The 22,932-nt window shown below is 37.6% G+C and overlaps 1 protein-coding gene across 1 annotated transcript in view; it reads right to left on the bottom strand.

Moving 5' to 3' along the window:
• The window catches only part of PREX2 (phosphatidylinositol-3,4,5-trisphosphate dependent Rac exchange factor 2), a 291,158-nt gene that overhangs the window by 67,247 nt on the left and 200,979 nt on the right, over positions 1 to 22,932 (bottom strand). Inside the window, exons 33-35 of the mRNA XM_068525808.1 lie at positions 22,007 to 22,109; positions 19,262 to 19,405; positions 4,430 to 4,544 (exon numbers count right to left, since the gene is read on the bottom strand). Coding sequence (XP_068381909.1) covers positions 4,430 to 4,544; positions 19,262 to 19,405; positions 22,007 to 22,109 — 362 coding nt within the window. The remainder of the gene's footprint in view (positions 1 to 4,429; positions 4,545 to 19,261; positions 19,406 to 22,006; positions 22,110 to 22,932) is intronic.

Here is a 22,932-nt window from a genome sequence, read left to right as displayed (position 1 = left end):
TAACTACCTGCTCTAAATGACCAACCTCCTACTATAGAAACTAGTTTTAGATTTTCTTCATTGCACTTTTCACTATCTGCAATACGTTGTTTATGGATTTATTTGCTCATTTTTTTCTCTTGCCCATTCTCACAAGAATGGAAACCTCATGAACATTCAGTGAAGAAATGGTACAGAATCAGAGCAATTGGAGGCATTTGATAATATCTGACACCAAACCTTCGTAACAGAAAATTTGTCTGTAGTGTATAATGTTCACTCCATTCATTGAGATGGCCTAATATAGTACAAAAATTATGGACTTTAAAGAGAAAAACGTCTTTGATTTAAATCCTGGTTTCACCACTTATTATCTAGGTAAACTTGTGTAACTTCTCTTTAAAATGGAAATGATAATATGGGACTCACTGGCTTATTAAATAATCCATATAACTTACCTAGTATTGTTACTGACTTCTAACGTGTTCTTAAAAATTGGTAGGTATTATGGCTACATTATATTTTCTTTGAAGTAGCAAATTATTTCCACCTATTCTTTGCTGTTCTGAAGAAACCTCTGTAACTGAAGTGGAATCCATTGTTTCAGCTTGTCCAGTATTCTTACCCTGTGCTTTTTGTGACAGCCCATTGGTCTTCTGTGATGCTAAGCCCACCTAGGAACAGGCACATGACTCAGGTCTGGCTAATGAGACCAGGTCCTTTGCTGGAACCTTTAGTTGTTGGGGGTGGGAGGGATGGAGGGGGCACCTTCTCTTCTTCTTTGAATGCAACACTGGTCTGTAGTGACCATCTTTACCCAAATGTGAAACAAGTCTGCCTGAAAATGAAGTCCACACAGAGGAAAGGAGTACCAAGAAGAGACAGAGAAAGAGTATCTTGAAGACCCATACCCCTGGATCCAGCTGTGCCTGAAGCAGCCATATCCCCTGGATATACCTGTTAAATAAGCCAATCCATTATTTTGTTTATGCCAGTTTGAGTTTGGTTTCTGAAACTTGTAATCTAAACAATGCTTTCCAATAAAATATTAGCTTATTTATGTTTGTTTGTTGTAAGGCCTTTGTATGTTTGCTTCCAGATAATAATTTTAAACCATGTGTCTTACCACGTCACTCTTCTGCTCAAAGCATTTAGTGATTTCTTATTTCCTTATGTTTGTTTGTTGTGAGGCCTTTTCTGATGTCTAATTAGTAAATAAACAAATTAACATCCAGAATGAAACGGTTTTCAGTGAAAGTGTTAAAAAGGCTCTAGGGCTATGAGGAACTAGCGACACCTGAGGGCTATTTTTTTAAGGCAGACATTAAGAGCTCCTTTAAAGAAATGGTCAATGTCAGCCTTTGGCTCTGAAAACCAAGAACAGATTGTTCAAAAGCAATCTCTGAGTCTTTGTGGTTACAAGTAACAGGAAAAATTAAGGAAGAAATTAACACACTTATTCAAGAAATCAGCAGGAAGAGAAGGCATTACTGGGAGTGAAGAGGAAGATAATTGTCTTCCTGTGCAAAGGAAATCTAATATGCAGCAAGAAGGATATATAGCTGGTAACTGCTGACAAGGGCACACAATTTGTACTGAGAAGTCTGTACTTTTAAAACTGCTTTCTTCAGGAAAGATACATTAAAATGTCTTCTTATGTGAAGAGGATAGCATGCAATTAATGCACACAGGCTGTTTTTCTTAACAAAGAATCTTAAACATCTTTTCATGTATCTGTTATATATGAGCATATATTTCTGTTTAAAAAAAAGATCCACAGGCATGTGAAAGCTATGCCTCGTCCCCCACTTCTCTCTGCTAGTTATAGCTAGATAATTTAATGCAACTAAACATATACTTACGGAGAGCTTCCTATGCAAAATACTTTGATAAACACAATGGGAAACAGTAAGATAAACTTAACCCTCATCTCAAAAGAGCTTACAACAGAATAAAGAAGATAAGGAATCTGTACACGTAACTGTATCATCAGGAAGAAGAACTGAATTCTATAATAGCCATAAAGTAAAAGAAAGTATTAAAATGGAAGACTGGAAGGGAAATCTGACATTCATTTAGCCTCAGGCAGTGACTCTGAAATTTGAGTGTGAGTTGATGAAAATCACCTGGAAGGCTTGTCCCAACACATATTGCTGGGCCCACCCAGGAGATGTTTTCTTTTTTGTTTTTTTTTTTTTTTAATTGAAGGCAAGCTTTTTTTTTTTTAATTAATTTTATTTATTTATTTATGGCTGTGTTGGGTCTTCATTTCTGTGCGAGGGCTTTCTCTACTGGTGGCAAGCGGGGGCCACTCTTCATCGTGGTGCGTGGGCCTCTCACTGTCGCGGCCTCTCTTGTTGCGGAGCACAGGCTCCAGATGCGCAGGCTCAGTAGTTGTGGCCCACGGGCCCAGTCGCTCCGCGGCATGTGGGATCCTCCCGGACCAGGGCTCGAACCCGTGTCCCCTGCATTGGCAGGCAGACTCTCAACCACTGCGCCACCAGGGAAGCCCCCAGGAGATGTTTTTAACAAGTTTGCAGATGATACTGATGCTGCTGGTCTGAGGATCATTCTTTGACTCCCCGATCCAGGGAACTGGTGTTCAATTCTAGCAACACATTAGAATCTCCTAGGGGACTTCTAAATAATTGGATGCCCGGGCCTCATCCCAGCCCAATAATAGAAGAAAAATATTTTATGAAGGACACTATCTTAGAGTTGGACATTGACTCATATAAATAGTAGCTTTATAGACATTTGGAGACAGGAAGCAGATGCTAAGTGAAGTGTGGAAAGTCAGGGAAGAAGGACAGTCGAGGGTATGGTTAGAAACGAGGAGAGTATGGCCTGGCTGGCACACAGGCAGAGAAAGGAAGTCTTAGACCAAGTCATAAAAGACCTTGACTGCCAGGCTAAGGAGCTTGTGACTCCTTTTGGGGGAAATAAGAAATCACTAAATGCTTCGAGCAGAAGAGTGACGTGGTAAGACACATGGTTTAAAATTATTATCTGGAAGCAAAATCCTAAGTAGATTAGAACAACACTGGTTCTTAGAGACGGGAGATTATTTGGGATGCTATGGCAGTGGTCCAGACCCATTTTCTCAAACTGAACTCGGGATGTATTCTCAGGGCCCACATGTTCTATATAAATGCTTTCATTCTGTATCCTTATTTGAAAGATAACCTAAGAATATATTTTATCAGTTATGAAGGCAAAACTTTTCTTTTGTGCTAATGGTACTCAAATGAGAGATGTTCACAAGATGCGACTTATCTTAAGTCAGTATTTCTTAGGAGACACGGTATTGAAGAATTCAATTTTCACTTTTTTTTTTTTTTTCCTGTGAAAGGGGTCAGTCCATTATATGTCTTTAAGAAATAGTGATCTAGACAAGGTAATACAATTAGGGTAGTCTAAGAGACATTTTAGTCAGAATCAGGATCTCCAACTACATTTTAGGAGCAAAAGAAAATGAGAAATCAAACAGATATTGGGGGTTTGAGGCTGAGAACTTGAGAAGATGATAAAATGATGGTATGAAATAAAGAACCTAGGAAAAGGGACAGGTTTGTGTGAGGTGAGGGTAAGGGGATAATGCATTCAAAGTGAAACAAAGCCGATCCAGTGGTAATCACAAGAACCAACGCCTCCACGCACCAGGAATTTTAGGAGTTAACTTATCTTCACGGTTTAGCCATATCGTAGACAAAACCAAAAAAAAAAAAAAAATCACAATAGTATTTTTGAGTTACTAAGGCCTACAGTAGAACAAACGTATTTTTCTTTTAAAAATAAAAGCCATAATCGGTTAGTAATTTTAAAAGGTGACCTGTTAACACAGTAACTTATAAAAGGGAGCTATATATGCTAATAATTGGTTGAAAATTGAAGCTTCTAAATTATATTTCCCTTTCACTTACTGTGATTAATTTTTCCCTGCCATTGATCATAATACCAGCAAGATTATTTTTAGAGGAAAAAACAATAAAACGTAATATTATCTGAAAGTAGATACTTTTTCCAATATCAAGTAGTACCTTTTTTATCATATCTTCCATGTTAAACATATTCATCTCTTGGTGTCAGGGTGCCAGCTGTTTAATGGTACATAAAGGAACCTATTTTACCTTTAATCCACTGAACCTCCTAGGAGACACCACTATAAAGCAATGCTTTTTTTTCCTGGAAACGGTCTACTAAATAATTAATCTCTTGATCTTCTTCAGAAATTAAGACAACAGCATGAAAAGTTTTAAAATTTTTTTCTACTTTATTTGCAAAAAGTGTACCCCTTAGAATATCTGAAACATTAAACCCTAAATAAGAGGACTTTATATCAAAAGAAATATCATCATCAATCATCTAATACAATGAATAACATCAAAAGCTTTATTCATCTGCTCTTGTTAAAACTGGAAGTTCTTCTGTTAATTGAACAATGACATACCTGAGCTTCTGGTTGTACTGTTTGACCTTTTCCAGGGAGGCTGCATTTATTTGGGCTTGAAATTCTTCCACCAAAACATTGTCTCTATAATAATATCCTTCCATGCTCTCCAGTGCTGTGAAAACAAGTAAATGTACTTTTCATGTGATTTTATAACACAATTTCTCCACAGTTAGTGTAATCTTATTATTAGTAAATGTATTAAACAGCACCAAATATGACCACATATGCAAGAAACAAGCTTTAACCAGTCCAAAAATAAATAAAAATCATTTTTCTGCTCAAAATAAATATCAAACATTTGGTAATTATCTCTGTTAAGTAGGCAAAGGTAATTTCTAACTTACACTGTCTTCTATTCTTTTAAAAATTTTGTATATGTTCTTTGCGAAGCTAAACTCAAACTTAATATATATTATTTACACATATATAAACACACAAATGTATATATACACATATATAAACACAACATATATATACATATATATGGACATGAATGAGAGGCAGAAATGTGTATTAACATACATAAGAGTAAAAAAATTGAATTTGTCACTCTCCATGCATATTCACATTCTCTTGCAGCTGCAATTAGATTATGAAATAAGAAGTATAGATAAAGGAGGAGGACCTTCAAGATGGCGGAGTAGTAAGACGTGGAGATCGTCTTCCTCCCCACAAATACACCAGAAATACGTCTATACGTGGAACAACTCCTACAGAACACCTACTGAACGCTGGCAGAAGACCTCAGACTTCCCAAAAGGCAAGAAACTCCGCACGCAAATGGGTAGGGCAAAAGAAAAAAGAAAAAACAGAGACAAAAGAATAGGGATGGGACCTGCACCTCTGGGAGGGAGCTGTGAAGGAGGAAAAGCTTCAACACACTAGGAAGCCCCTTCGCGGGTGGAGACTGCGGGTGGCGGAGGGGGGGAAGCTTCGGAGCCACGGAGGAGGGCGCAGCAACAGCGGTGAAGAGGGCAAAGCGGAGAGATTCCCGCACAGAGGAGCACTGCTGACCAGCACTCACCAGCCCGAGAGGCTTGTCTGTTCACCTGCCGAGGCAGGCGGGGGCTGGGAGCTGAGACTCGGGCTTCGGAGGTCGGATCACAGGGAGAGGACTGGGGTTGGCTGCGTGAACACAGCCTGAAGGGGGCTAGTGCACCACAGCTAGCCGGGAGGGAGTCCAGGAAAAAGTCTGGAACCGCCTAAGAGGCAAGAGACCATTGTTTTGGGGTGCGCAAGGAGAGGAGATTCAGAGCACCGCCTAAAAGAGCTCCAGAGATGGGCGTGAGCCGCGGCTATCAGCGCGGACCCCAGAGACGGGCATGAGATGCTAAGGCTGCTGCTGCAGCCACCAGGAAGCCTATTTGCAAGCACAGGTCAATATCCACACCTCCCCTCCCAGGAGCCTGTGCAGCCCGCCACCGCCAGGGTCCTGTGATCCAAGGACAACTTCCCTGGGAGAACGCAGGGGGCGCCTCAGGCTGGTGCAACGTCAAGCTGGCCTCTGCCACCACAGGCTCGCCCCGCATTCCGTACCCCTCCGTCCCCCCAGCCTGAGAGAACCAGAGCCCTCTAAACAGCTGCTCCTTTAACCCTGTCGTGTCTGAGCGAAGAACAGACGCCCTCAGGTGACCTACACGCAGAGGCGGGGCCAAATCCAAAGCTGAACCCCGGGAGCTGTGCGAACAAAGAAGAGAAAGGAAAATTTCTCTGCGCAAGCGCAGGAGCAGCGGATTAAATCCCCACAGTCAACCTGAGGTACCCTACATCTGTGGAATACCTGAATACACAATGAATTATCCAAAAATTGAGGTGGTGGACTTTGGGAGCAACTGTAGACTGGGAGTTTGCTGTACGTGACTGACTACTTTCTGATTTATATGTTTATCTTAGTTTAGTTTTTAGCGCTTGTTATCATTGGTTGATTTGTTTATTGGTTTGGTTGCTCTCCTTTTTTATTTTTTATTTTTATTTTCTATTTTTTATTACTTTTTATTTTAATAATTTTTAAAAAATTTTTTATTTTAATAACTTTATTTTATTTTTTCCTTTCTTTCTTTTTTTTCTCCCTTTTTTTCTGAGCTGTGTGGCTGACAGGGTCTTGGTGCTCTGCCCAGGTGTCAGGCCTGAGCCTTTGAGGTGGGAGAGCCGAGTTCAGGACATTGGTCCACCGGAGACCTCCTGGCCCCATGTAACATTAATTGGCGAGAGCTCTCCCAGAGACCTCTGTCTCAACACTAAGGCCCAGCTCCACTCAATGACCAGCAAGCTCAAGTGCTGGACATCCCATGCAAAACAACTAGCAAGACAGGAACACAACCTCACCCATTAGAAGAGAGGCTGCCTACAATCATAATAAGGTCACAGACACCCCAAAACACACCACCGGACGCGGTCCTACCCACCAGAAAGACAAGATCCAGCCTCATCCACCAGAACACAGGCACCAGCCCCCTCTACCAGGAAGGCTACACAACCCACTGAACCAACCTTACCCACAGGGGGCAGACACCAAAAAAAAATGGGAAGTATGAACCTGCTGTCTGCGAAAAGGAGACCCCAAACACAGTAACTTAGCAAAATGAGAAGACAGAGAAGTACGCAGCAGATAAGGAGCAAGGTAAAAACCCAACAGATCAAACAAATGAAGAGGAAATAGGCAGTCTAGCTGAAAAAGAATTAAGAGTAATGATAGGAAAATGATCCGAAATCTAGGAAATAGAATGCAGAAAATACAAGAAACGTTCAACAAGGACCTAGAAGAACTAAAGAGCAAACAAACAATGATAAACAACACAATAAATGAAATTAAAAATTCTCTAGAAGGTATCAATAACAGAATAACTGAGGCAGAAAAACGGATAAGTGACCTGGAAGATAAAATAGTGGAAATAATTACCGCAGAGCAGAATAAAGAAAAAAGAATGAAAAGAATTGAGGACAGTCTCAGAGACCTCTGGGACAACATTAAATGCACCAACATTTGAATTATAGGAGTCCCAGAAGAAGAAGAGAAAAAGAAAGGGACTGAGAAAATATTTGAAGAGATTATAGTTGAAAACTTCCCTAATATGGGAAAAGTAATACTCAATCAAGTCCAGGAAGCACAGAGAGTCCCATACAGGATAAATCCAAGGAGAAACACGCCAAGACACATATTAATCAAACAATCAAAAATTAAATATAAAGAAAAAACATTAAAAGCAGCAAGGGGAAAACAACAAATAACATACAAAGGAATTGCTATAAGGTTAACAGCTGATCTTTCAGCAGAAACTCTGCAAGCCAGAAGGGAGTGGCAGGACATATTTAAAGTCATGAAAGGGAAAAACCTACAACCAAGATTACTCTACCCAGCAAGGATCTCATTCAGATTTGACAGAGAAATTAAAATCTTTACAGACAAGCAAAAGCTAAGAGAATTCAGCACCACCAAACCAGCTTTACAACAAATGCTAAAGGAACTTCTCTAGGCAGGAAACACAAGAGAAGGAAAAGACCTGCAATAACAAACCCAAAACAATTAAGAAAATGGTAATAGGAACATACATATCGATAATTACCTTAAATGTAAATGGATTAAATGCTCCAACCAAAAGACATAGACTGGTTGAATGGATACAAAAACAAGACCCGTATATATGCTGTCTACAAGAGACCCACTTCAGACCTAGGGACACATACAGACTGACAGTGAGGGGATGGAAAAAGATATTCCATGCAAATGGAAATCAGAAGAAAGCTGGAGTAGCAATTCCCATATCAGACAAAATAGACTTTAAAATAAAGACTATTACAAGAGACAAAGAAGGATACTACATAATGATCAAGGGATCAATGCAAGAAGAAGATGTAACAATTGTAAATATTTATGCACCCAAGATAGGAGCACCCCAATACTTAAGGCATATGCTAACAGCCATAAAAGGGGAAATCAAAGTAACACAATCATAGTGGGGACTTTAACACCCCACTTTCACCAATGGACAGATAATCCAAAATGAAAATAAATAAGGAAACACAAGCTCTAAATGATACATTAAACAAGATGGACTTAATTGATATTTATAGGATGTTCCATCCAAAAACAACAGAATACACTTTCTTCTCAAGTGCTCATGGAACATTCTCCAGGATAGTTCATATCTTGGGTCACAAAGCAAGCCTTGGTAAATTTAACAAAATTGAAATCATATCAAGTATCTTTTCCGACCACAATGCTATGAGACTAGATATCAATTACAGGAAAAAAACTGTATGAAATACAAACCCATGGAGGCTAAACAATACACTACTAAATAACCAAGAGATCACTAAAGAAATCAAAGAGGAAATCAAAAAATACCTAGAGACAAATGACAATGAAAACATGATGGCTCAAACCCTACGGGATGCAGCAAAAGCAGTTCTAAGAGGGAAGTTTATAGCAATACAATCCTACCTCAAGAAACAAGAAACATCTCAAATAAATAACCTAACCTTACACCTAAAGCAATTAGAGAAAGAAGAACAAAAAACCCCAAAGTTAGCAGAAGGAAAGAAATCATAAATATCAGATCAGAAATAAATGAAAAAGAATTGAAGGAAACAATAGCAAAGATCAATAAAACTAAAAGCTGGTTCTTTGAGAAGATAAACAAAATTGATAAACTATTAGCCAGAGTCATCAAGAAAAAAAGGGGGAAGACTCAAATCAATAGAATTAGAAATGAAAAAGGAGAAGTAACAACTGACACTGCAGAAATACAAAGGATCATGAGAGATTACTACAAGCAACTCTGTGCCAATAAAATGGACAACCTGGAAGAAATAGACAAATTCTTAGAAAAGCACAACCTTCCGAGACTGAAGCAAGGAGAAATAGAAAATATGAACAGACCAATCACAAGCACTGAAATTGAAACTGTGATTAAAAATCTTCCAAAAAACAAAAGCCCAGGACCAGATGGCTTCACAGGCGAATTCTACCACACATGTAGAGAAGAGCTAACACCCAAGCTTCTCAAACTCTTCCAAAATATAGCAGAGGGAGGAACACTCCCAAACTCATTCTACAAGGCCACCATCACCCTGATACCAAAAGCAGACAAAGATGTCACAAAAAAAGAAAATGAAAGGCCAATATCACTGATGAACACAGATGCAAAAATCTGCAACAAAATACTAGCAAACAGAACCCAACAGCACAGTAAAAGGATCATACACCATGATCAAGTGGGGTTTATCCCAGGAAAGTAAGGATTCTTCAGTATATGCAAATCAATCAATGTGATACAACACATTAACAAATTGAAGGAGAAAAACCATATGATCATCTCAATAGATGCAGAAAAAGATTTTAACAAAATTGAACACCCATTTATGATAAAAACCCTCCAGAAAGTAGGCATAGAGGGAACTTACCTCAACATAATAAAGGCCATATATGACAAAACCACAGCCGACATCGTTCTCAATGGTGAAAAACTGAAACCATTTCCACTAAGATCAGGAACAAGGCAAGGCTGCGCACTCTCACCACTATTATTCCACATCGTTTTGGAAGCTTTAGCCCCAGCAATCAGAGATGAAAAAGAAATAAAAGGAATCCAAATCGGAAAAGAAGAAGTAAAACTGTCACTGTTTGCAGATGGCATGATACTATACATAGAGAATCCTAAAGATGCTACCATAAAACCACTAGAGGTAATCAATGAATGTGGTAAACTAGCAGGATACAAAATTAATGCATAGAAATCTCTAGCATTCCTATACACTAATGATGAAAAATCTGAAAGAGAAATTAAGGAAACACTCCCATTTACCATTGCAACAAAAAGAATAAAATACCTAGGAATAAACCTACTAAAGGAGACAGAAGACCTGGCTGCAGAAAACTATAAGATACTGATGAAAGAAATTAAAGATGATACAAACAGATGGAGAGATATACCATGTACTTGGATTGGAAGAATCTGCATTGTGAAAAATGACTATACTACCCAAAGCAATTTACAGATTCAATACAATCCCTATCAAATTACCAAAGGCAGTTTTCAGAGAACTAGAACAAAAAATTTCATAATTTGTATGGAAACAGAAAAGACCCAAAACAGCCAAAGCAATCTTGAGAAAGAAAATCGGAGCCAGAGGAATCAGGCTCCCTGACTTCAGACTATACTACAAAGCTACAGTAATCAAGACAGTATGGTACTGGCACAAAAATGAAATATAGATCAATGGAACAGGATATAAAGCCCAGAGCTAAACCCACGCACATATGGTCACCTTACCTTTGATAAAAGAGGCAAGTATATACAATGGAGAAAAGACAGCCTCTTCAATAAGTGGTGCTGGGAAAACTGGACAGCTACATGTAAAGGAATGAAATTAGAACATTCCCTAACACAAAAATGTACTCAAAATGGATTAAAGACCTAAATGTAAGGCCAGACAGTATAAAACTCTCAGAGGAAAACATAGGCTGAACACTCTATGTCATAAGTCATAGCAAGATCCTTTTTGTCCCACCTCCTAGCGAAATGGAAATAAAAACAAAAATAAACAAATGCTACCTAATGAAACTTAAAAGCTTTTGCACAGCAAAGGAAACCATAAATAAGACAAAAAGACAACCCTCATAATGGGAGAAAATATTTGCAAATGAAGCAACTGACAAGGGATTAATCTCCAAAATAAAGAAGCAGCTCATGCAGCTCAATGTCAAAAAAACAAACAACCCAATCCAAAAATAGGCAGAAGACCTAAATAGACATTTCTCCAAAGAAGATATACAGATTGCCAACAAACACATGAAGGATGCTCAACATCACTAATCATTAGAGAAATGCAAATCAAAACTACAGTGAGGTATCACCTCACACCAGTCAGAATGGCCATCATCAAAAAATCTACAAACGATAAATGCTGGAGAGGGTGTGGAGGAAAGGGAACCCTCTTGCACTCTTGGTGGGAATGTAAATTGATACAGCTACTATGGAGAACAGTATGGATGTTCCTTAAAAAACTAAAAAGAGAACTACCATATGATCCAGCAATCCGACTACTGGGCACGTACCCTGAAAAAACCGTAATCCCAAAAGAGTCATGTACCACAATGTTCACTGCAGCACTATTTACAATAGCGAGGACATGGAAGCAACCTAAGTGTCCATCGACAGACGAATGGATAAAGAAGATGTGGCGCATATATACTGGACTCTAGGACACGGGGAGGGGGAAGGGTAAGCTGGGACGAAGTGAGAGAGTGGCATGGACATATATACACTACCAAATGTAAAACAGATAGCTAGTGGGAAGCAGCCGCATAGCACAGGGAGATCAGCTCAGTGCTTTGTGACCACCTAGAGGGGTGGGATAGGGAGGGTGGGAGGGAGATGCAAGAGGGAGGAGATATGGGGATATATGTATATGTATAGCTGATTCACTTTGTTATACAGCAGCAACTAACACGACAATGTAAAGCAATTATACTCCAATAAAGATGTTAAAAAATAAATAAAAACAACAATGACAAACAAAAAAAAAGATGTATAGATAAAGAGAAATCTTAGAATACTACTTCAACTCCAATGGTCAGTTACTTCAGTTAAAAATAAATAAGCATAAACACATATATAACTTCCCATTAATTTTAAATGTCTTTTGAGTAATATATATTTCTTTCATAACTAACATTTTTGGTTATTTCTTTTTCCTTTAAACTTTATGCAGTGGTACTTTTAACCTTTTGGAGAGGAAATGAATTACAGGAAAGTGCCTAGAAATACAAGATTTCCTTTCGAGAGGCTGCCAGAAATGGCAGGAACGGTGATGGATCCAATTTGGAAACGTAAATTATTTCCCCTTGAAATTATTACTATTAATGAGCCTCAATTTTCAGCAGACTATTTCAAAATGGATAAAAGTATAATCTTTCAAAATTGCTAAATGCAATAGTCTCTAAACTAATAATGTTTCCTCAAATTGATAAAAACATCACCATTTTGGTGGCAAAAATAGGAAAGTCACTGCTAATTAATTTTAGGTGTGTTGTGTTTTCTAAACTATTCAGATTTCTAGAGCATTGAAGAAATGACAAAAGTTTTAGAGTATTGCTAAATTTAATTTTTTTTTAATGGCATTATTGGCTTATAACTGAGCAAAGCACTTGTGGAAAATTAGAGAGAAAGCTTCCTACATTTGCTTCAGTACAGAAAATCGAATTTGTGGGCTTCTTTCAAGGATTATTTATTTGTTTATTCCTTATGACGTCTGCTTTCGTTAGAATATTCACAACTGGTTCAGCAAGCTTCTGGGCCTGAATACACACAAGAAATACAGGAAGTCTTTCTGATAAAACAATCCTTAAATACATGCCACATTCCCTTCAGTTAACAAAGTGTTACTTGCGAAAGGCCAATATTCCAGGAGGAGTCAGTCTATCAGTAGTCATACTTCAATGTGAATTCCTCTTCCAAGTTGTAAAGCTAATAATGAAAGTCCTTGCACTGGAGTAAAACCATAACTTTCACTGCTTAGTAACTTAGTGTGACCTTGGGCATGTTAATTAATATCTGAGATCCTCAGGTTCCTCGTTTGTGAAATGGAAAATAAGAGCACTTACTAATTACGGTTCTTGAGAAATAATTAAATTAAATAATAGTATTAAGAGAGCCCATGACTATTCTTATCATTTATGGAATGTATTTTCTGTACAAGGCAAGGTGCCCAATGCCCCACAGGCATGATCTACTTCAGTTTCCACAGGAGATATAGATGATGCTTGAGTGTGCTTAGCCAAACAGGAAGTTGGGGGAACTAAGAGTAGGTCCAGGCAAGGACACTTCAATTTGTGATTTAAGGTCAGAAAGACCAGAAGGTGACCACCAGGAAGGGGCAACAGTGGAACTAGAGGCAGGAGGTCGGGAGTGGGAGGGAACAAGAAAACCCCTGGGATCTAGTTTCTATAAAGTCTTGATGGCTCAGCTTTGGCCAGAATGTCCAGTCCTGCTCTAAAAGCTTGTTACAATAGAAAAATAAGTTTTCCTTATATTTCTTAATGACATTTTCAAATTAACACCAGTTAAGATTCACAATTATGTAAATTTTTTTTAAAAATGAGAAAAGAGTTTAACAGTGTTGTGAAGAGTCTCAGCAATATTTTACGGCTCATGTAGAAGGTTTTAGGGAAATGAACTAAAAAAAAGATGAGTTTTATATCTAAAAAGTAAACTGTGCATGGCAAAGCAGAGGAAGGAGAACAACATTCCCTTTTTTAGGTGAATAGTTTGGTTATTTATAGCTATTTTTTTAATAAAGAGAGTGGAATGACATTTTACCAAACTAAATTTCTATTCTCAGCAAAAAAAAAAAGGTTTAATATATAATAATGTCCAAACTTCAAAGTTTGCCCCCTCTTTTGCACTTTCTTGTCTACTTTTCTTAATTCTCATCCATATAATATTTCTTAAAAATAGTATTGACATATTTGATTGAATAAATATTTAATTTATTTAAAAGCACTTAATTAAAAGCAGTATTTAAAATACAACTCGAATTTGTTTGCTTGTTTTACTTCTACTACTTTTGAATTTAGAAGCAAAACATTCCATTAAATGTAGGTATAGTCCATAAAAAAAGAAAACATAATGAATGTTAGCGGAAATTAAAGATTAAATTATTCTAAGACTGAAAATGAGCCTCTCTTCCACTCACTCAAAATGCATTTCATGGTTTTTTCAAGAAAGGGGTTAATCAGAAGTCTCTGAGGAACAATTTGAAGAATAGTGTCAATCAACTAACACCCTCTTCTGATAGTGCAACAATGGTACTTTATTGGTTAAGTAAGACACTACATACGCACTGTTACAAATCTCCAGAAATGGTCACAATTGGTCAGAATTCCTCAGAATTGGTCGCAACGTTTGTGAGGAAGGCAAGTTTTGTCCATGTTGCCGTGACCAACATTGCAAAAGGCTGTGCTGCTTTGTAAACAGAGGTGGGTTCACAGGCTCAGGTACCCACTCTTAACATTCAGGAAATCTCAACTCTGGGAATTGTTCCTTCCTCTTTTATAAAGCTATTTAATGTTTTGATTATAAATACTGTGCAAAACCCAAATGGAAAACTAAAGGATTCATCTTTTAAAGGCTCTTAAGAAGAATTTTGCAGGAAAAAAAAAAACGCATGAATGAAGGTAACTTAGAAACTGACAATGTTTATAACAAAATATTCCCTTTTGTTTAAAAAAGAGAAAATGCTCAAGTTTCTGGGTGATTTTAATTATTCTCTGAGAATAGAAAGACACCTTTTAAAGAGGTAAAAGTTAGGAGTAAAAGTTTTGGGTGCCAGCTTTTTGCACAGGGCTTAGGGCTTTTTGCATAAGAAACCAAATATCCCCAAGAATGTGCTTGTGGAGAAGGAACCAGCATTGCATGTCCCATTTAGTTTAAGGAAAATCACCACCAGAGACTCAGGGAATAGGTACTTAACAACACTTTACAAGGAAGGGATACCACATTCCAGGACATAGTACATAACTAAAAAAAAGACCTTTATCTGATGCCATGTCCCAAAGAGGTAGAATACATGGGTCTAGCAACCAAGGGTAGAAGGAGAAATAGCCATGCTAGCATCTGTGGAGGGTTGAACTGTATCCCTGAAAAAGATATGACAAAGTCCTAACCCCCGGTGGCTGCAAATGTGACCTAATTTTGATATAGGGTCTTACAGATGAAATCAAATTAAAATGAGGTCATACTGGATTAGGGTGCGCCAGAATCCAATGACTGTTGTCCTTTTAAGAAAAAGGAGATTTGGACAGAGACAAAGAGACAGACACACAGAGGGAAGAAGGCCACGTGAAGACAGAGGCAGAGACTGTAATTATGCTGCCACAAGCCAAGGAATGCTGGTAACCACCAGACGCCAGAAGGGTTAAGAAAAGATACTTCCTTAGAGCCTGCCAAGGGGACATGGCCTGTGAACATCTTGGTTTCAGACTTTTAGCCTCCAGAACTATGACAGAATAAATTTCTATTGTCTTAAGCCACCCAGTTTGTGGTCATTTTTATGGCAGGGTTGGGAAACTTATCAATTCCAGTGGCTCACTTGGGGAATGTGTGCTTCCCATCCCTGAAATTCTGGCTCCATAGTTGTAAGGGTCCTGATCCCCAAAGGGGAACACTTTCCCTAGGAGACAAAGAAGGGGCCCCACTGAACTGTAAAGTCTGGCTGACACCCGGGCACCTGAGTCTCCTTGTGCCAAGGCACCATCCAACAAGAAAAGAAATCACTGTCTTGGCAGGTTAATCTACCCTGATCATCATAAGGAAGTAGGGCTACTGTTACATAACGAGGACAAGCAGGAATATGTCTGGCATCCAGGTAATCCGCTCAGGTCCCTCTTGGTACCCCCTCGCCCACGTTTGATGGTAAATGGACACATTCAGCAATCCTGGCCTGAGAAGGGCATAGTGACACCAGGGAATCAGGCCTCTTGGGGCTGAAGGTCTTAGTCATGCCACCGAGACCAGCAGAGGCTCAGGCTGAGAACAAGGCTACCATACAAAGGATGGCATAAGAGGGAAAATGAGAATCTGTTGTAGCCCCAAGACCATGTGCAGCAGCAAGGACTATAGCTTGTCCCACTAATACGCTGCTAAATTATCCCCCCAGGAACAGAGGCCCATCACAGTCAGGAAGGACACCCTGCCTACACAAAGGAATAGATCACGATGCGGACTACGGCAGATACTATAAAGCTACCCACTCAGATCCCCTTTCAGAAACGAAGGGCTCTTCGCCCAGCTGCTGTGACGGCCAGAAGACATCCCTCAGCTGTCAGCTCTACAGGGCATCTTCAGCCTCCGCTAAGAAAAACTGTCCCACCCAAATCACGTCTCCTTCTCGGTGTAGCCCGAGTCCTAATGACCTAACAACGCAGAAGCAAAAAGGCCCAGTTCTCATTGCCCCGGCGCCCCAGAATCTAGAAGTGTCAAACACTTGTGAAATGGATTAATGTAACTAAGCAAAGATTAACTAGATGACTGCACAGTGGTTTATAATCCACATAGCTCTGTGCTTTCTCACTCTTGGTGGATATTGGAATCACCTGGAAAGCTTCTAAAATATACTGGTATTCGTGCCCCACTTCCCAGAGATTCTGACTTCATTGGTTCGGTGTGGAACCAAGGAACCAAGCATGGGTATTTTCTAAAACGTTCCCAAGGTGATTAAAGGGCAGCCAGCTTGAGAACCACGGAGAGACAGCATGAAAGCAAGCCAGGGACCCTGGATATCTATCCTCCTTGGACTCCCATTTTTCACCCAGTTTATAGTTACTTGTTTTATCTTACCAAGGGCTCAGGGATCCTAAAAGGATTAATTCTCTGACTTGTAGGAAGTAATTCTAGAAGACTGCTTTAGTGTGATCTTTACCTTCTAGCATTTTGGTTATGCTTTGCGCTGACTTTTCTGTCTGGCTGTTTCTGTGTTCCTAACCTTGGAAATCTGCCTTTTTGCCATTTTGTCTGCCTAGACTCTTTTTCTCCAGCAGCTCTGGTGTTCAGCAATGTACGTTCCCTAAAAGTTTACCCTGCTTGCCTCCAACCCTGGAATTCCTGATTTACTAGTTGGTCCCATCTCTGCAGGGGGCCCCATTCATCCATGTGCCCTCCTTTGCCCAAGGATCCATGCAGACAAGAAAAAACGAGAAGGCAGGACATTTGCTTCTTGTTCTAGGTACGTGGTACCACGGACAACCTTAGGAGCGCTGACTCTAATATATTTCCCAGGAAATTTTCAAATTCATCTACTTTTCTCTTTATTATTTGCTAACAAAGACTCATATACCCACAAAACTAAAACCCTTCAATTAAACTTTCATCTCAGGAATAGACTCCATTTGGAATCTCTCCCATTTACCACCACTTTCAATTACCAGATGGTAATAGCTGCTCAAACTAGGGCTGAATTTCCTGTGCTTCTCTAAAGCTGATGAAAACTCAGAGTTACTAATGATTCCTCATGGGAGTTTTATGAATGCAGTGGAACCTCTGCAACTCCTTTAAATAAACAACCTTATCACTGACAGATTTTTAATGAGACAGACTATTTTCCAGTCTTCTTTACCTATCTGTGACCTCCACTGCAGAAGTGTTTCCACTGTTGCCTCATCAAATCATTTTCATATTTTACTGCTGTGTGAATACTAAAACCTAATGTTTGCTAGAGTTTTTCTTTACGTTACACTGTAAAAGCAATAGTGTACTCATTGAAATCATATATATTTCAGGATTCTTTTTAAATTAGCTTTAGCCACAGTTATAAAATAGAGGTTACTTGCAAAATCATTTTTTCCCTATGCACACTGGCTGCTGGGTATGAATATTCAGCTATTTATGGTTGGTGTGTCACAAATGTAATCACTTTTTTAGAAAAGATGATTAATGCCATCTGTCATCTCAGTAATGATTTCAAAGACAGAATTTTTTAAAACAGAGAAATAAAGGAAAAGAAATGAAGAGCCTTTAACAAGGGCAAGGTCTGGTTAAACCCTATAACAGTTAATATTCCAGACCAGCAGCCTTTCCTTTCTTCTAAAACTACTGATCTCTGTAATGGCTTTTAACATATTTTGGGCTAAATTATTCTCCTAACATAGTTCCAAAGGTCTATTTTTGCTCAATTTCTTTTTCTTTTTTATTTCTTTTCATTGCAGATTCTTTTATTACCTACATGGACCCTATCACATAAATGAAAATACCTTCTAATAACTCCTAAGATCTCTGTGCTGAAATTTTTCTCTGCTTAAATGTATTCTTGCCAAGTATCTGAGGTAGTCGTTTTTAAACTACGGCAACTGAAGGAAGAGTATTCTATCTTTTAGAATTATAACAACATGCATGTGGTACAAAGCAGAATTTTCACTTGGCAGTGAATTTAGATTTCATATGCTTCTCTGTTCTTCCGTTACTGAGATGGATTTTATTCCTCTACTCTTCTCATTTTTTATTAGAATATAAAAATTCTACAGCAATACCAATGCAGTCTTGAAAACTCAAAAGAAGAAAAAATGAAATGTTCTGTGGTACCACTCAGAGAAATTGATACAGTCTTGATCACAGCATGAATTAAAAAAAAATCATAGACAAAAAGATACTACACAATAATCTGAATTTCTGATCTTTTCTGGCAGCATTTGTGACCACAGAAATAAAAAAGATCCAGGACCTTCCCTGGGAAATCACTTCACTGCAAGAATCTTCTTATTCATGTTATTCTTAATTTCTTCTACTGCAGTTAACACTCATTGTTTATTTGCCAAAACATTTTTTTTATTATGAAAGGAATACATTTTTACTGACAAAAAAGTTGACACAATGCAAAAAAACTTAAAGAATAAAATGTCATCAATTTAATCATCCAATGATACATTTTACACACATGTAAGTATATACATACATGTAAATTGAGACTATAATATAAATTCTTTTTTGTAATCTGCGTGGGTATATTATCAAACTTCTTCTATCTCATAAAATATCTTAACCAACCCATTTTAATGGTTCTACCATAATTTATTTAAGCCAAATTAATTTATCTTTATTTAAGCCACTCATGCCTTATTTCTCCACTATAAATAATGCTGTAATCCTATTTGATAAATATTTAAACCATACGCAATTCTTTCCTTAACAAACATTCCCACCAGTAAACATATTACCTAGGTACTAATAATAAATTTTTGAATTAATGAAAAAAAAGGATGGTTACAACTACATTTTAAAAAATTGATAAAGATAAAATAATTTAAGTACATGAAGTATAATAAAGAAAGCAGTTTACCTTGTGCAAAAAGAACAGGATGAATTTTAAACCCTCCTCCATTTTTCAACCTTTGAGGCAGTTGTTCAAAATGATAACTATCGATGTAGAAGTAAACTTTCAGAGCTTGCCGGCTTCCTTCAGCTTGATAAGTAAGAGGAACATCTAAAATGACATTTAATGTTATATTACTTCCTAAAATCAGGATATTTTATTTAGTATATTTGTTAAGCTTTAAAAAGAATCCCTAAAATTACTAGAAACTAATATATTAAAAGTACCCATGTATATTAAAGTTCAGGTTTGGCATACTGACAGTACTATTTGGTGAAAGAGTATTAAATCAGGTTCTCATTAGCTAAAGCAACAGGTTTATTACTGTACTGTATATAAAATTCTGTAATAGGAAACTTCGTTACACTTTAACACACCAGGTGTCTCACTTAACTAAATGAGAAGTTTAGCTACACATGGTTTGGAATCACAGTCTCCCAGGACAGCTGCCTCATTCATATTTTAGTCAAGATGAGTCCTTGGGGTACACTTCTGAAGTAGTGTTCAAGAAACGGAGTACACAGCAACCATTATCAAAATTAGCACGGGTTTTGCAAGTTCCATTCCCAGAGCACCAGATCAAAAATGCCCTACCTGGGCTTCCCTGGTGGCGCAGTGGTTGAGAATCTGCCTGCCAATGCAGGGGACACGGGTTCGAGCCCTGGTCTGGGAAGATCCCACATGCCGTGGAGCAACTGGGCCCGTGAGCCACAACTACTGAGCCTGCGCGTCTGGAGCCTGTGCTCCGCAACAAGAGAGGCCGCGATAGTGAAGAGGCCCGCGCACAGCGATGAAGAGTGGCCCCCACTTGCCACAACTAGAGAAAGCCCTCGCACAGAAACGAAGACCCAACACAGCCAAAAAAAAAAAAAAAATTGCCCTACCTGCCCCTTCTTTTTCATCCTTTGCTCTTTTTCTATTTCCTGTCATGCATTCATATTATCTTCTAATTTATTATCAAAATAACTCATTTATTTCACTTATTATTTATCTCTCTGTTTAGTTCTCTATTGTGTCCAACACTTAGAATAGTGCTTGGCCATAAGTAGGCACTTAAGAAATTTTCAATGAATGAATGATTATAATTCCTAGATAACAGATTAAATGAATATTTATTGAGTCCCTATTTATTGTACTAGACATTGGAAATGTGCAAATAAATAAAAACCTTTCCCAGCCCTGAAAGATGTTTAGATCTTCTACCGTAATACTTAGGGGATCCTCACACTTATGAACAAACAAGAAACAGAAAAATAACAAACTGCTGAAGATTTCTTGGACCGATAGACACATTTTAAACCTATTTGTGACAATGTTGAAATGGTAGATAAATGATCATGACTTGCAGAAACTAAAAGATATAGAGATTAAGCCCTAGGTGTTGCTATTTCTCTGGATGTATACTTCTAAAACAATGCCTTTGTTAGGTTTAATGATGGCCAATTGCTAAAGGAAAGGGATACTTTTCAATCCTTCAATTCAATTTCATAAAGTAACTTCTTTGCAACATTAGATACAACCAAGTTCTGTTGAAATTCTGTTCTTCATTCTGCACAGCAAGTTTATCCTTCTACTTTTATAACCATAAAGCCTTTCTGCCTGATGCACTGTATAAACTGAATTGATATTTGTTCATTCATTTACTTGAAAAAAAACATCGGCCTTTTTGTTCCAGGCATCTCTTGATATACAGCAACGAACAAGATAGGTTTTGCCATCTTGGAAATTGTACAGGATGAATAAATGAATCAAGATAGTTAATGTGATTATATTTGTACACACTAAATTTTTTGACACTTGGATAAAATAATTTTTAATTTTCATTTTTAAGCTGGCAAATATGTAGACTATGTGTCTACTTCAGAATTAAATTATAAATTTTATCAATTATTGTCAGATCAAACAACTATAATGTCTCTGTATATTCTTGGCTCTAAACACTGTTTTCATTGCCTGCTAACACATTCTCTACAGGATCAACTGAAGATAAGGAGTGGAAACCCAATTCAAACAATTTTGCTAAGCAATTATTATATATTTGAGCGAACGTTTTGGAGGCCTCAGAGATTATCCACATAGCCAGAAATATTAGGGCAGTTCTTTTATTAAAAGAAGTCTTGACATGAAAAAAGCAGCAGAAAGGACAAATGTTCTGTGATCCCACTTATATGAGGTACGTAGCATAGGCAAATTCAGAGCCAGAAAGTGGAATAGAGGTTACCAGGAATTGGAGAAGCGGGGGAAGGTAGTGATTGTTTAAGGAGTATGGAGTTTCTGTTTGGGAAGATGAAAAAGTTCTGGAGATGGATGGTGGAAATCGTTGCACAACATTTTGAATGAACTTAATACCACTGAATTGTATACTGAAAATGGGTTAAGTGGTAAATTTTATGGTATGTATATTTCACCACAATAACAAAAAAGAAAGAAAAGGCAATCTTGAGTAGCACAATATTTGACACACACACTCCAAAAAAGTTTTAGAGGTCAGACTAATAGCTAAAAACAAAAGTATAAAATTAGCTGTAAATTTAATTTATATATACTTTCTATCACTTCCCCAGTTGGTTATTACTATTTTACCCTAAATATAATATTTTATATAAAACTTAAACTGCATATCAAATATATTCATATCAAAGTTATGACTTATGTTGTTGTCTGATGTCAAAGAAATTTTACAAAACATACATGAAATATTTAACTACTTACTTGCAACCAGGGGTTCCTCTTCTGATGGTTTAAAGTAAAAAGAAACCTTTTCCAAATCAAATAGTGCAACCAGTGTATCTTCTAGCATGGCTTGTTCATCTGTCTAGAAAGAAAGAAAAACAATACATGATATGACAGGATTGTTTGGGATAAAACATAATATAAAATAATACAACGTAACAACTCCAGACCAAAACTAGGTTCACTTGTGTTTTATTTAAGTACAAACCAAATTATCAACACATCTAAGAATTTACTGCCTAAAATGAAATTAACAAATCCTAAGTTATGTTTCTTTTGTAGTTTTATATTTTCCCTTTTCTCTGCTGTCTAAATGATTTTTTCAGTCTATTTTGTAGCTAGATTCTAATTCTATTGATTTTGTTTATTAGTTACAAATGTGTAAGCAAAAAAACATGCTATTTGCCTCTAAATTTCTATAATCTTACAAATATAACAGCTGCAAGACAAAAATATTGTTTTCTTAAAAAGCCCAGTACATAATGGTCATCCTACTTTACGGTAAGATAACCTGTGCATTATTCAATTTGCAATTTGTGAAAACTGTGATAAAAGCAATTTGCATGTATGTAATGATTTTTCTTCCAAAGAGCCTGGAGACAAGAATCATTTTCACTTGCCTATTACGGGGCCTTAATCTAGAATCTTGTGAATATGAGATTTGATTTGTTTTAATCATTCATTTCATTCCTACAGCATATTTTACAGCTGAGGCAGGTAAGGCCAGACATGGTAACAAGTTCATTGCATATCTCAGCGACATCATCTTTCTACTACTGGATCTGGCCTTCCTATTAGCAGCTCAGTGCACTATCTAAAGTCTTTTACTAATTTCCTCATGAAAGAATAATTAACCTAATCATACACAACTTTTATCTCAAAGGTACATTTGTTGCCTTAAGAAT

This window comes from Eschrichtius robustus, chromosome 17 (assembly GCF_028021215.1).
Source record: "Eschrichtius robustus isolate mEscRob2 chromosome 17, mEscRob2.pri, whole genome shotgun sequence".
NCBI classification, from domain to species: domain Eukaryota; kingdom Metazoa; phylum Chordata; class Mammalia; order Artiodactyla; family Eschrichtiidae; genus Eschrichtius; species Eschrichtius robustus.
The sequence above is the reverse complement of the archived record's forward strand: the minus strand, read 5'-3'. Positions and strand labels throughout refer to the sequence as shown.